This window comes from Elephas maximus, chromosome 2 (genome assembly GCF_024166365.1).
Source record: "Elephas maximus indicus isolate mEleMax1 chromosome 2, mEleMax1 primary haplotype, whole genome shotgun sequence".
NCBI classification, from domain to species: Eukaryota; Metazoa; Chordata; class Mammalia; order Proboscidea; family Elephantidae; genus Elephas; species Elephas maximus.
Window position 1 is genome coordinate 139,257,652 of NC_064820.1, and position 15,272 is coordinate 139,272,923.

Consider the following 15,272-nt stretch of genomic DNA (forward strand, 5'->3'; position numbering starts at 1 on the left):
TCTTGAAATGGTTGATGGTCAACCAATTCTTTTTAGTATAATGACTGTGTATTCTTTTCATCTTTGTTTGATGCTTCCTGCACCATTTAATATTTTCCCCATAGAATCCTTCACTATTGGAACTCGAGGCTTGAATTTTTTCTTCGTTTCTTTCAGCTTGAGAAATGCCCAGTGTGTTCTTCCCTTCTGGTTTTCTATTTCCAGTTCTTTGCACATGTCTTCTTGAGCCACTCTTTGAAATCTTCTGTTCAGTCCTTTTACTTCATCATTTCTCCCTTTTGCTTTAGCTGCTCGACGTGCAAGACCAAGTTTCAGGGTCTCTTCTGACATCCATGTTGATCTTTTCTTTCTTTCCTGTCTTTTTAATGACCTCTAGCTTTCTTCATGTGTGATGTCCTTGATGCCATTTCATAACTCATCTAGTCTTCCACCATTAATGTTCAGCACATCAAACCTATTTTTGAGATGGCCTCTAAATTTAGGTGGGTTATATTCAAGGTCGTACTTTGGCTCTCGTAGGCTTGTTCTAATTTTCTTCAGTTTCAACTTGAACTTGCATATGAGCAACTGATGGACTGTTCCACAGTTGGCCCCTGGCCTTGTTCTGACTGATGATATTGAGCTTTTCCATAGTTTCTATCCACGGATGTAGTTGATTTGATTCCTGTGTATTCCATTTGGCAAGGTCCATGTGTATATTTGCCATTTATGTTGGTGAAAAAAAGGTATTTGCAATGAAGAAGTCATTGGTCTTGCAAAGTTCTATCATTCAATTTCCAGCATTGTTTCTATCACCACAGCCATATTTTCCAACTACCGATCCTTCTTTGTTTCCAACTTTTGCATTCCAATCACCAGTAATTATCAATATATCCTGAATGCATGTTCAATCAATTTCAGACAGCAGAAGCTGGTAAAAATCTTCAATTTCTTCATCTTTAGCCTTAGTGGTTGGTGCATAAATTTGAATAATAGTTGTATTAACTGGTCTTCCTTGTAGGCACATGGATATTATCTGATCACTGACAGCGTTGGACTTCAGCATAGACCTTGAAGTGTTCTTTTTGATGATGAATGCAATGTCATTCCTCTTCAAGCTGTCATTCCCAGCATAGTAGACCACGTGATTGTCCAGTTCAAAATGACCAATACCAGTCCATTTCAGCTCACTAATGCCTAGGATGTTGATGTTTATGCGTTCCATTTCATTTTTGATGATTTACAATTTTCCTAGATTCATACTTCGTACATTCCAGGTTCTGATTATTAATGGATGTTTGCAGCTGTTACATCTCATTTTGAATCATGCAGCATCAGCAAGTGAAGGTCCTGAAAGCTTTACTCCATTCGAGTCATTAAGGTTGACTCTACTTTGAGGCAGCAGCTCTTCCCCAGTCATCTTTTGAGTGCCTTCCAATCTAGGAACTCATCTTCCAGCACTGTATCAGACAATGTTCCATTACTATTCATAAAGGTTTCACTGGCTAATTCCTTTCAGAAGTAGACTGCCAGGTCCTTCTTCTTAGTCTGTCTTAGTCTGGAAGCTCAGTTAAAACCTGCCTGCTATGGGTGACCCTGCTAGTATTTGAATACCATTGGCATAGCTTTCAGCATCGTAGCAACATACAAGCCCCTACAGTACAACAAACTGACAGACACATGCAGGATCGAATGGTTAATCATGTTAATTTTGAGAATGGGAATAAATTGGGGGAGGAGTAGAGAAAAATTAGTTTTTACTCAATTTCTATAATATTTCAATTTTTACACTGAAACTGGCAATATTTTTGCTTGCCTCATTTTTTAAATGTGGCAGGATAAATGTTTTTGATGGTTTCCTGATATGTGTCTGTTGTTATTTGCTAATCACTGGTATTTCTTTCTATCTTTGGATCTACCCCCATGAGTCAGCAGACCATTCTGCAAGGAAGAGAAGATAGAATAGAAATGAAGCGAGAAAATAGAAGTCTGGGAAGTGGGAACATCTCACATGACAATATTTTCAGGAAAGAACATGACAAGGGAGAATCCAGGAAACTCATCAATAAATAGCCAAGCCAGCGTCTGTCTTTCCTAAGACCATTCAGTCAGCTAGCCACTGAGTACACTGCATTCAGAATGATAGCAGTAAGGGAGAAAAAAAGGAAAATTCTTGGTTTTGGAACGTCAAGAGCAGAAGCCACAGTAGAACAGGAAAGGTTTCTGTGAACAAACAATAGATCCTACCTCAATTCTGAAAAGTATTTCCTGTACTGGGAGGTTGGAAAGAGAGGGAGGGATGTGTTGAGGAAGAGAGGCCAGTATGGCCAAGGACAAGGAAAACTGTCCTTAGAGAACTACATGCCCTAGAACAGAATCAGTATCAAAAGACTACCCAGTCTGCACTTGACCATCTACTCCAGCCACCACCCCAATCTCAGACACTTGGGGAAACTCAGGTAGGCAAAGAGAATGCTTGCCTGCAGCTCATTCTGTGTCCATTCCACTAAGCGTTTTATACCTGCACAAGGCACCTTAGGTGCCTCACTTTTGAACGCTCTATCTTTCAAGAATTCGAAGTCCCCATGGATCCTTTGTATCCATCCAGCAAAAAGGAAGGAGAGAGAGGCTTGAAGAATCATGTGGGAAGATTTTAGGGGCAAGCCGAGAAGTATGGCATATATCACTTGTACCACATTCCACAGGATAACTCAGTCACACAGTCCCACCTAATTGTAAAAAAATAAAAGTTGCTCTCTAGTCCACTCCAACTCATGGCAACTCCATTTGTGTGCAGAGTAGTACACTCCATGAGGTTTTCAAGGCTATGACGTTTCAGAAGAAGATCTCCAGGGCTTTCTTCCAAAGCACCTCTGGGGGGGATTCAAACCACCGATCTTCTGGTTAGCAGTCGAGCACTTAACCAAATGCACCACCCACAGATTTAAATGTAAAAGAAGATGGGAAATATAACTTAGCTAATACCCAACACCCAGGATGAAAGGCATACGATTTCTTATGCATGTAGCAATGTGTCTGCCGCAGATTTTATATTAATATGCTTTATCCAAGTAAAAGTGACTTTCAAAATAATGGCATTTACTGTTTCATAAAGCACAGATTTAAGAGGCTAAAGGATGATAGGTCACTGTGGGCTTTTCTGCAATTTTCTTGGTTATCCCCTCATGTCTGAAATATGGTTGTCCTAGCTGTAAGAATTACATCTTCAAACTTCTACATTCAAAAACAAGTTGAAAGGGGCGAGGATTTCTCACCATGAATCTCTCCCTTCTTATCAAAGAGGGAACTCTTTACCAGAAGCTACTAGGAAAAATACCCCTTACTCTCTACTGTACCTCCCAGATAGTTTGTGTTGCATGAGTTGTGGAATTCCCTATTTGTGAAAAATCCCCATATATTTTCATTTACTGTTCTAGTTCATTTAAGTGGATTTCATGGAAGGGAGTTTAGTTACATCAACTTTACTGGAATCCTACCAATAGTTTAAATTCAAAGATGAGCTCAACTATGACTTCAAACTGCTCTGAGATTACCTTGCACTAAGCAGGGATTCACAGTCTTCAAAATCTGTTTTGTCAAAGAGGATCTGGTTTGATCCATATGTGCACTTGTCTTAGTCAGAAAAGTGTTCAAGTCACAGGGCTTGATTCCCTAGTCTATGGTAGGAAAGAATATTCCAGCACATGAAGAACTGCTTCCTGCCACACTCTAATCTGACCTACAGGCCCTCATTTGACCATGTCCACAGGGAAGTCTCCATCCCAGCAGGAACAGCAATAAGAACTCTCATTTTTATAACCAATGTCCTATTCATTTATGTAGAATAAGCCATAAGTCTTTGAAGCAGTCGGTGGAAGAGAACCATCAAAAACATTTCAAAGAAAGGAGCAGGAACAATGCACCTTCAAAAAAAACCATTGCCATAGAGTCATTTCTGACTCATATCGACTCTATAAAGATCTAGGAAAAGAGAGAGAAAGAGATAATTCCTGATGGGCTCAACTGCAGGTGAAAAGGAATGGGGGTATAGATTATGGTGTACAAAATAGTTATCGGTGACTGAGTGGAATCCATCAGAGGGTGGTGTGAGTATAAAGGAAGGGTTAAAATAAAGCCTCAAATTCTAAATTCTTTGGAACGACAGTTAAAGGAGGAACTAGGAGGATCTTGAGGCAAAAGATGTGGATATGCAGATTGTATCCCAGAAGAGACTAGGAAGTATGAAACCAGTTAGGAAGCTGGTTTTTATTGTTGAAATAATAATGACAATGCCAAATCACCAGGACCGTGATTGATTCAGTAAAGCCCATGGAAGACGACCTCTTACAGGTCTTCAAAAAAATTCACAGGTCTTTGGAGTGAGATATTATTCCGCTAAAATGGACAAAATCATTGAACTTCCAATTATTTTCTTCTTTTGATTTTGTGAATTCTTTTGAGGCCTGGCTTTGGCCTCCTATTTAGAGTAGAAAGACACATTACTTCCCTCTCACCCTTAAGACCAGAAACAACTGCAGGCATCAAAATAGTCTTCAAACAATAGTTCAGTTTAATTAGTGAAGGCTGTCTGCCTTGAGCATTGTGCTTTTCCAAAGAACTATCTATATAAGTCAGGAAAGGTGTGTGTCAGGGTTGTATTCTTTTACCATACTTATTCAATCTGTATGCTGAGCAAATAATCCGAGAACCTGGACTATATGAAGAAGAACACGCCATAGGATTGGAGGAAGACTCTTTAGCAACCTTCGATATGCAGATGACATAACCTTGCTTGCTGAAAGGGAAGAGGGCTTGAAGCACTTACTGATGAAGATCAAAGACTACAGCCTTCAGTACGGATTACACCTCAACATAAAGAAAATGAAAATCCTCACAACTGGACCAATAAGCAACATCATGATAAACAGGGAAAAGATCGAAGTTGTCAAGGATTTCATTTTACTTGGATCCACAATCAACACCCATGGAAGCAGTAGTCAAGAAATCCAAAGGTGTATTGCATTGGGCAAATCTGCTACAAAAGACCTCTTTAAAGTGTTGAAAAGCAAAGATGACACCTCGAAGACTAAGGTGTGCCTGACCCAAGCCATGGTGATTTCCATCACCTCATATGCATGATAAAGCTGGATGATGAATAAAGAAGGCCAAAGAAGAATCAATGCCTTTGAATTGTGGTGTTGGCAAAGAAAATTGAATATACCACGGACTGGCAGAAGAATGAACATATCTGTCTTGGAAGAAGTACAACCAGAATGTTCCTTAGAAGAAAGGATGGCAAGAATACATCTCACATACTTTGGACATATTATCAGGAGGGATCATTCCTTGGAGAAGGACATCATGCTTGGTAAAGTAGAGGATCAGCAAAAAAAAAAAGGAAGACCCTCAATGAAATGGACTGACACAGTGGCTGCAACAACGGGCTCAAGCATAACAATTGTGAGAATGGTGCAGGATCAGGCAGTGTTCCATTCTGTTGTACATAGGGTCGCTATGAGTCAGAATCAACTCCACAGCACCTAACGACAACAACAATATCTATATGGTGTCAAATTGACAACAGCAAATCAAAAGGTTCGATATGAAACTTATGGGTGCAGTGAGTTTATGTTAATGGGAGAGCAACAGTTCGGAAAAGGAGGGTGAGAATGGTTTTACACAACTTGAATAATGTAATTAATGTCACAGAACTGTACCTGTATAAATTGGTGAATTAGTGCATATTTTGCTGTGTATATTTTCAACAACAAAAAATAAAATATTTTTTAAAAAATAAGTCTCCAGTGCCTCCTAGATACCCCTTGTTCTAGTGGATGGAAGCAACAGTGTGAGGATGAAGGTCATTAGAGATGATGGGGCCAAATAATTGACAGGTCAAATTGAGAGTTTATTTAAAAGTGAAATAGTAATATCAGAACTGGAAATATCAGAGCTCTTTGGCTCAAACCCTTAATACAGTAATTTCTTCCTCAACTTCCTAATTGTGTTGATCTGACCTATTTATAAACCGTAACAGGGCCTCACCATCTCAGGAGGAACCTGCTCCATGACTGGTATGGAACCAGTGTTTCCTGGTATTTCTTTGTGTAGCCACAACTAACAGTCCCTCTTCCAGGCCAGACCTTTGGGGGCTATACAGACCACACTCTCAAACTACCTTTCTTCAGCCTAATCCTTCTCAGTGCTGTCAACTATGACTCATTGGGCATAGCTTCCATAGCTATTTCCCTATTTCTTCCCAAGTGCTGTTCTGAACTCTGTGTAGTCTGTCATGATCTTGTGTAAACTATGGTATCTAGCCTAGAAAAATACTCACATAGAAACCTAACCAATTCCCTGGAGCTTGGGTGCTGCTACCTCTGGAAAAGGCTGGCAGATATCTCTTGTGCTGATGTGAATCTTTGTTTATAACTACTAGATAGATGGACAGAAAGAAGATGGATGGATGGATGGATGGGTGAGTAGATGGATGGATGGATGGTTAATGGATGGATGGATGGATGAACATGTCCAGGCAAAGTTTGGAAAACAATCTTTATTGTTTGGGTGCTAGCTAGTCCCTTCATCCTCCTTCATGCCATTGGAATTATGTCTGCTACTATCTCCATGGTCCTTTCTTCTCCCTGACAATGAGAAAATAAATGAGGCAGAACAGGAAGAGGCTAAAAGGCATCTGAGCTCTGTTAGTCAGTGTTGCCTTTCAAGAGTTATCTTTCTCCTTTGTCTTACAGCTCAGAGCCTCACACCTCATGGAATTTGTTCCCAGATCAACTACAGTAAAATGAAGGCTCTGGAACATTTCCAAATTTGGGGGAATTTGTCTCCATATTATTCCTTCCCCACATTTCCTTTTCTTCCAGAGGGCTATATCCATAGTCTAACATGAGAGGTCAGCTCAAGCCAAAGACTCTCAGGCCCCAAACTTCTAATCCTACTAGGACTGCTGGCCTCTCTTTGGGCCAGTTCTGGCCCTTGAAGTTGTGCTGAGCTCTCTCTGCCCAGAAGGGCTGCTGGCAGTATTTCCTCTTAGATCAGTTACAGTTTAGATCAATCATGGAGACACTGAGAGAGTTCCCACTCAAAACTCCACCTTCTCATTTAAGTAAATTGAGGTAAATCCTTAGAAGCTGTGAGTATCCACAATTGGATGTAGCTGTAGAGTAACCCAGCATTCCCCTGCAGCCCCTTCCTCGAGATCATTCTAAGCTCTCTCGGGTAGGCTCGGAAGACTATGCGGGCCCCAGACCTTACCTCTCCAAGAGAAGTTCACACCATTTTGAAAGATCTTCTGGCCCATGAATCTCAGTTGCTGTGCAGAGGTCAAAACAGAGAAAACACTTATTAATGAGGAAGCAGCTATATCAGCCCTTGGAAATTCTTACAACTTCCAGTGGGAACTGGAAAGCTCAGGACAAATTCCAACTTACAGACATGACTATTAGATTCCTGGGCAAGAAACAAGGACCCCAAGTTACACCCTCTCCCATACACACACACATACACAAACACATACACACATCAGTTGTTCCCTGAGTGGATAAAGCCCCCAACTCTCCCTTATGGAGGCATGACCCAGGGTGGGAGAACCAGTACTGGCTTGGAGAAGGCACAGCTTCCTAAGCAGACCCAGCCCCCGCTCACTTCCTGTCCTTTGGAGAATGAAACACACAGCCTGGACATTGGCTCCAGGGTCTCTTCATGCCAAGGTCTTCTCTTGTGGGCTGCTGGTTCTCATCCTCATTTTCTTCTTGCTCCTCTTCCTGCTCCTCCTCCTCATCCTCCTCCTTCTCTTCCTCCTCCTCCTCCTCCTCCTCCTCCTGGGTACACTCGGATTCCACGTTGCCTGTCAGCTGAGCCATGGTGAGATGAAAGACGTGGCAGCTGAAGCCCTCCCTGATCCCGTACTGCACATGCTCCTGGAGGTTCTCCAAGGTGGGAAAGACCCGGCAGCAGGCCATGCACCTGAAGCCATTCTCAATGGTCACCAGCCAGTCGGGTGTCTGGGCCCTGGGTCTCTCCTCCACTGCAGGTGATCCTGGTGGGCTGTCTGACTCTGCCCTTTCCTCATGTTCTTTCTCCTCCCCGCTGGGCTCGCTGTCAGACAAGAGGTTTCTGGTGGACACATCAGAGGGGGGAGTACCTACCCGCACATCCTCAGTAAGGATCACTTCTTCCATCCTCGGCTGCTTATCTACTGACTCTGAGGTTTTCTCTGGCTCCCAGGAGACAGCCACACCTTTTTTCATTTGTACCTGCATGTAGTATATTTTCATGCCCCTTTCCTCTTTGTTTACACACAGAGAGGACACACAGGTCTTATAGGATGAAGGGGAGGACACGGAGACATGCTGTGAGGGAGGAGGAATCTCTCCTCGTTCCTGAACCTGGGCTAGGGGTGATCTAGGCCAGGGACTATCTCGATGTATTCTTTGGACTCCTGGGGAAAAAAATTGGAAATATAAGGAAATGTGTGGAGTATGCCAAAAGCTGAGGTAACATAAGTGAATATGTGTGGTATAGGAAAAAGGGAATGTGGTGTAATGCAGTTAAATAATGAGCTTGGTATTTGTTGTTCACATTACGGGATGGTGTATCTGGTGTCACCAAAGGCTTCCATTTGTATGTAGGAATACTGGAGGTGTGTCTGTGAATAGTTATGTGGAGTATGATAGGGAGGGGTGTAGTGCGTGTGGAACTTTTGTGGGGTGTATGTGCTATGAGAAAGATGTGGGCTTATGATATCATTGGTGTATGACTTGTGGAACATGGGCTGTGGTATAGGAGAAGGTTGCATTGTGGGTTATACGTTTGGGTTTTCTGAGTGTACCAGGAATGGATGTGTGTGGAGTGGGGGTATAAGCGTGAGGTGTGGGTCTGAGCTGGATGGTCCTGCTGCAGTGCTGGAGGCATGTGCTGAGGAATTCTGTTCTTCTCTGGAAGGCAAAGGTAAAGCCCACACAGCCCCACTGAAGGTGCTTAATCTGGCTCCTCTGCCCTACACTGCAAACCTAGATCTGTCTGGCCCATTCACCCAGACTCCCCACTGTGCTCCCACCAGCTCTCATGCTACCTTTCATTGAATTCATATCCGTGATCTGTTAACATATCCTTGACAGAGCCCTGATCCCCTCTGATTGCCCTAAGATTTCTCTAAGTCTTACGCTGGGTTTCCCTTGGACCTGTGTACCTCCTGTCCCACAACCAAGAATCCAGCACCCAAGGATCCCCATACTCTTACCACCATGGATGAGCTTGTGTGGAGAAGAAACACAGGAGAAGTATTCAGAGGCAGAGGAGACCTCTCCTACCCCCAGGCTCCAACGTACGGCCACCCCAGTGGATCCAGGCTTAGGGGCATCCTCTTGGGACTTTGAGATTCCTGAGAAAAGTATAAAAGCTGCAGAAATACAGTGGATTGGGCATTTTTATGTATCATTCATCCATCCAAGAAATATTCACTGAGTGTCTGACATATTGCAGGTGCAGTGAATCTACACATTCACCTGAGGCTTACAGTCTGGCTCCTGGTGGATACCCCAGTATTTAATTATAATTTATTAGTATATTATTAGGAATGTAGGCCTGTGTAGTAACCGTGAATATCTCTGAAGTGTGAGAGTGACATGTGTCAGCTAAGCCTTGGATAAGCATGGTGTCTATGTGGTGTGTATAGTATGAGGGTGCGTATCTGTGTCTATGGAGAGGGTGTGAGTTAACAACTCATGAATTATCCAACTTTTCTTGATTGTATGTTGTGGCTTGATTCATTCATTCAACCAATATTTAGTGAGCAACTACTATGTAACAGACATTATTCTACTATTCTAGGCTCTGATAATACGGAACAAGACAAAGTCTCTTTTCATGGAGTTTTCATTCTAAGAGGAAAGATAGACACTAAACAAAAGTACGGTAAGTATATGATATGACAGCTGATGGTAAGTATATAACATGTAGGGTTGCCAAATTTAATAAATAAAAATGCAGAATGCCCAGTTAAATTTGAATTTTAAATAAACAATGAAATTTTGTTTTGATGTAAGTATGTTCCATGCAATATTTGGGACACACTTATACTAAAAATTTATTTGTTGTTCTGAAATTCAAATTTTACTGGGCATCCTGTATTTTACTGGCAACAATAATAAGGGGATTGTGGTGAATATGTGTTTTATTGTGGTTTGTGAAAAGTGATTCTAATATAATTGCACAATGTGTGATGAATGTGCTGTTTAAGGCATATAACTTGTTCTTCTAGAGGTATTTAGGATAGCTGTGTTTGTGTGACAGTTTTATATATATATACATATCCATATATAAATATCTCCAACATACACATATATATCTCCAACATACATATCTATAAATATCTCCAACATACATATTATAAATATCTCCAACATACACATATACCTCCTATATATATATCCATCCCTGGATGGCCCTTGACTACTAACAAAAACGTTGGTGGCTCAAGGGATGTAAAAGACCTATACAAAGAAAGCTACAAAATGCTACTGCAAGAAACCAAAAGAGACTTAAATAAATGGAAAAATATACCATGCTCATGGAGAGATAGACTGAACATTCTGAAAATGTCAATTCTACCCAAAGCAATCTACAAACACAATGTAATCCCAATCCAAATACCAACAGCATTCTTTAAAGAGATGGAAATACTAATCATTAACTTTATACGGAAAGGGAAAAGGCCCTGGATGAGTAAAGCACTACTGAAGAAAAAGAATAAAGTAGGAGGACTTGCACTACCTGACCTCAGAAACTACTACACATCTACAGTCATCAAAACAGCCTGGTACCGATACATTGACCAGTGGAATGGAATTGAGAACCCAGATGTAAATCCATCCACCTATGGTCACCTGATCTTTGACAAGGGCCCAAAGTCCATCAAATGGGAAAAGACAGCCTTTTTAACAAATGGTGCTAGCAAAACTAGATGTCCATCTGCAAAAAAATGAAACAGGACCCATACTTCACACCATACACAAAAACTAATTCAAAATGGATCAGAGACCTAAATATAAAACCAAAAATTATAAAGATCATAGAATAAAAAATAGGGTCAACACTAGAGGCCCTAATACATGGTATTAACAAACCATAACTAACAGTACAAAAACACCAGAAGATAAACTAGATAACTGGGATCTTCTAAAAATTAAACACTGATGCTCATCAAAAGACTTCATCAAAAGAGTAAAAAGATAACCTACAGACTGGGAAAAATTTTTTGGCTATTACAAATCAGACAAAGGTCTAATCTCTAAAATCTACAAGAAAATCCAACACCTCTACAACAAAAGGACAAATAATCCAATTAAAAAATGGGCAAAAGATATGCACAGACACATCACCAAAGAAGACATTCAAGCGGCTAACAGATACATGAGAAAATGCTCGAGTTCACTAGCCATTACAGAAATGCAAATTAAAACCATGATGAGATACCATCTCACCCTGACATTACTGGCACAAATCAAAAAAATAGAAAATAACAAATGATGGAGAGGCTGCAGGGATATTGGAACTCTTATGCACTGCTGGTGGGAATGCAAAATGATACAACCATTTTGGGAAATGATATGGCACCTCCTTAAAAAGCTAGAAATAGAAATACCATATGATCCAGCAATCTCACTCCTAGGAATGTATCCTAGAGAAATAAGAGCTGTCACACGAATAGACATATGCACAGTCATGTTCATTGCAGCATTGTTCATAATAGCAATACGATGGAAACAACCTAAGTGTCCATCAATAGATGAATGGGTAAACTATGGTACATACACACAATGGCATACTACACAACAGTAAAGAACAATGATGAATCTTTGATGCATTTCACAACATGGATGAATCTGGAGGGCATTATGCTGAATGAAACAATCAATCACAAAAGGATAAATATTTGTATGGGACCACAAGCTATGTAAAAACTCATGAAATGATTTACACTCGAAAAGAAACAATCTTTGATGGTTATTAGGGAAGGGAGGGATAAGGAGGGAAAAACATTAAATAGACCATAGATAAGCGGTAATTTTGGTAAAGGGTTAAGACAGTTCACAATACTGGGGAAGCCAGCACAACTTGTACAAGACAAGGCCATGGACACTCCATAGACACAGCCAAACTCCCTGAGGGACCATATTACTGGGCTGAAGGCTGTGGGGACCATGGCATCAGGGAACATCTAGCTCGATTGGCATAACATAGTTTATAAAGAAAATGTTCTAAATTCTAGTTTGATAAGTAGCATCTAGAGTCTTAAAAGCTTGTGAGCGGCCATCTAAGACACTCCACTGGTCTCTCCCCATCTGTAGAAGAAGACCAAAGACACAAGGGAAAGATTGGTCCAAAGGACTAATGGACCACAATTACCACAACTTACACAAGACTGAGTCCAGCGCAACTAGATGGTGCCTGGCTACCACCACTGACTGCCCTGACAGAGATGACAATACAGGGTCCTGAACAGAGCTGGAGAGAAATGTAGAACAAAATTCAAACTCATGCACACACACACACACACACACACACACACACACACACAGACTTTCTGGTCTGACAGAAACTGGAGAAAACCCTAGAGTATGGCTCTCAGACACCCTTTCAGCTCAGTAATGAAGTCACTCTGGAGGTTTACCCTTCAGCCAAAGATTAGACAGGCCCATAAAAAAACAAAACGAGACAGAATGGGTACACCAGCCCAGTGCCAAGGACTAGACGGCAGGAGGGGACAGGAAAGTTGGCAAAGGGGAATCCAAGGTCAGGAAGGGGAGAATGTTGACACGTCATGGTGTTGGAAACCAACATCACAAAATGATACGTGTATTTATCATTTAATGAGAAACTAGTTGCTCCATAAACCCTCATCTAAAGTGCAATTAAAAGGAAAAGAAAAAAAAAAATTCAGTGGCTTAACAGCCTCCACTAGACTAAGTCCAGCACAACTAGATGGTACCCAGCTACCACCACTGACTGCTCTGACAGGGATCACAATAGAGGGTCCCAGACAGAGCTGGAGAAGAATACAGAACAAAATTCTAACTCACAAAAAAAGCCTGACAGAGACTGGAGAAACCCCAAAAGTATGGCCCCCACACGCCCTTTCAGCTCGGTAATGAAGTCACTCCTGAGATTCACCCTTCAGCCAAAGATTAGGCCCATAAAACAAAATGGGCACACCAGCCCAGGACCAAGGACTAGAAGGCAGGAAGGGACAGGAAAGCTGGTGACTGGGGACCCAAGGTCAAGAAGGGAGAGTGTTGGCATGTCACAGCTTTGGTACCAATGTCACAAAACAATATGTGTACTAATTATTTGATGAGAAACCACTTTGTCCTGTAAACCTTCATCTAAAGTACAATAATTAAAAAATAATAATAATAAAGTTTAGTTGTTCTAATCCACCCAGAGGTGCCTCAGAAGAAAGTCCTGGCAGTCTGCTTCTGAAAGGTCACAGCCTTGAAAACCTATGGAGTATAGTTTTATTTTGAAATACACGGGGTCACTATAAGTCGGAATCAGCTCAATGGAAACTTTTTTCATATATATATGTACTCATGTATGTATTCAGGAATTCCCTGACTTATAACATGTTCGACCTCTGCTGCTAACTGACAGGTCAGTGGTTTGAGCCCACCAGCTGCTCCATGGGAGAAAGATGTGGTAGTCTGCTAACATAAAAAGTACAGCCTTGGAAACCCTATGGGGCAGCTCTACTGTGCCCAAAAGGGTTGCTATAGTTCGGGATCAACCCAAAGGCACACAACAACAACTATGTATATCTCCAGAGTTTAACGTGGGAAGAGAGGGCTGTGATGCACATGGGTTGTATGGGGATGTTGAATAGGTATACCCTGTACCCACTGCCATTGAGTCAATGACGACTTATAGTGACCCTATAGGACAGAGTAGAACTGCCCCATAGAGTTTCCAAGGAGCACCTGGTGGATTTGAACTTCCGACCTTTTGGTCAGCAGCCATAGCACTTAATCACTATGCCAGCAGGGTTTCCTGAATAGGTGCGGTGTGTGTATATAACTATACTTGTACTGTGTGTTTTAATAGAGAAGTTGCATGTGGAGGTGTGTGATTATTTTTCTTTATCAGAGTATATGGGTGTATGCCTCTCTCATGGAAGACACTTAACAAGAATTCTGTGCACACCCTTACATGTGTTGAGTGTTGCCCAGATCCAGGCATGGTGATAGGAAGTTAGCCATGCAGACTTCATATCTGCTAACCACTCCACCCCCATTTTCCCGACTCTTCCCCACACACAGGGACAATGTCTCCTTAAGTGTGAGGGGAAGAGAAGGGAAGAGGAGGAAAATCTCCATGCTTTCAATATGACCCCATCCCTAAACAAACCCTTACTCTACTGTCTAACAAGCATTTCACTTCTCAAGGTATTTTCAATAAAGCCCTCGCCTCACTGGGCTTCTTTCTTCTTTGGTAACTAATAGATCTTTGTCAACATCTTTTACACACACACACACATGCACACACACCCCTCAGTGTCCCCAGGAAAGACCAAATAAAGAGAATAAGGGGACTCAAAAAGCTTCAATTCTGAGTCTGTGTACATGGGATGCAGCCTCCTACATGTCTGGCGGAGCCCCAGGTACAAGCAGCCCTAGCAGAGGCGTCAGCCTGGCATAGTGTGGGGCATATGGACTTTCGGGACCTCTTAGAGCAGTGATACCCTTAGGATAGATATGGCAGCAACAGCCCATTCCGGGTCTCTCTCTTCCCTGCTTCCTAGTTCTCCACTCGTTCTCCTTAATTCTACCTTTCTCAAGCTGGCCAGCAACATTTGTATCCCAGGCAGGTTGCCCAGCACATACCTCCTCCCTTCTCAGTAGTTTCGTGGGACTCTTCATTTTCCAGATGTTTCCTCTTTTGTCGTCGTTTCATAACACCAAGGATCCCTTAGAAGATGCCTAATGTCCTAGCTTGTCCTTTTCCCTACAGTTGGCCCTCCTTGGTTCTCATTGAATTTGTTGAAAGGATTCAATACAAATGAAACTAGTCAAGTCTCCTAAATGACTGAAGAACTCAAACCACTTAGTGAACCAGCAAAACTGCCCGGTGCTCACCACACTACAGGGCTGTTAAGGTTCAAAGTTCACAAGGCTGGCAGCAGGATTCTCTGATCTCAAGGATGACATCAGAGCATTCTGTAGATCCAGGTCCAATGCAGTATCTGCAACTGCAGAGACAACATATTCTTTTCTTTTTCC

At 41.8% G+C, this 15,272-nt stretch overlaps 1 protein-coding gene across 1 annotated transcript; it reads right to left on the reverse strand.

The window, feature by feature from the left end:
- Window positions 1-7,637: 7,637 nt before the first annotated feature.
- FAM170A (family with sequence similarity 170 member A) lies at window positions 7,638-14,946 on the reverse strand. The gene is made up of 3 exons (XM_049868548.1): window positions 14,877-14,946; window positions 9,239-9,379; window positions 7,638-8,437 (listed from the first exon to the last, which is right to left on the reverse strand). The coding sequence occupies exons 1-3, from the start codon at window positions 14,944-14,946 to the stop codon at window positions 7,638-7,640; spliced, it is 1,011 nt and encodes a 336-aa protein (XP_049724505.1).
- Between the last annotated feature and the right edge of the window lie 326 nt (window positions 14,947-15,272).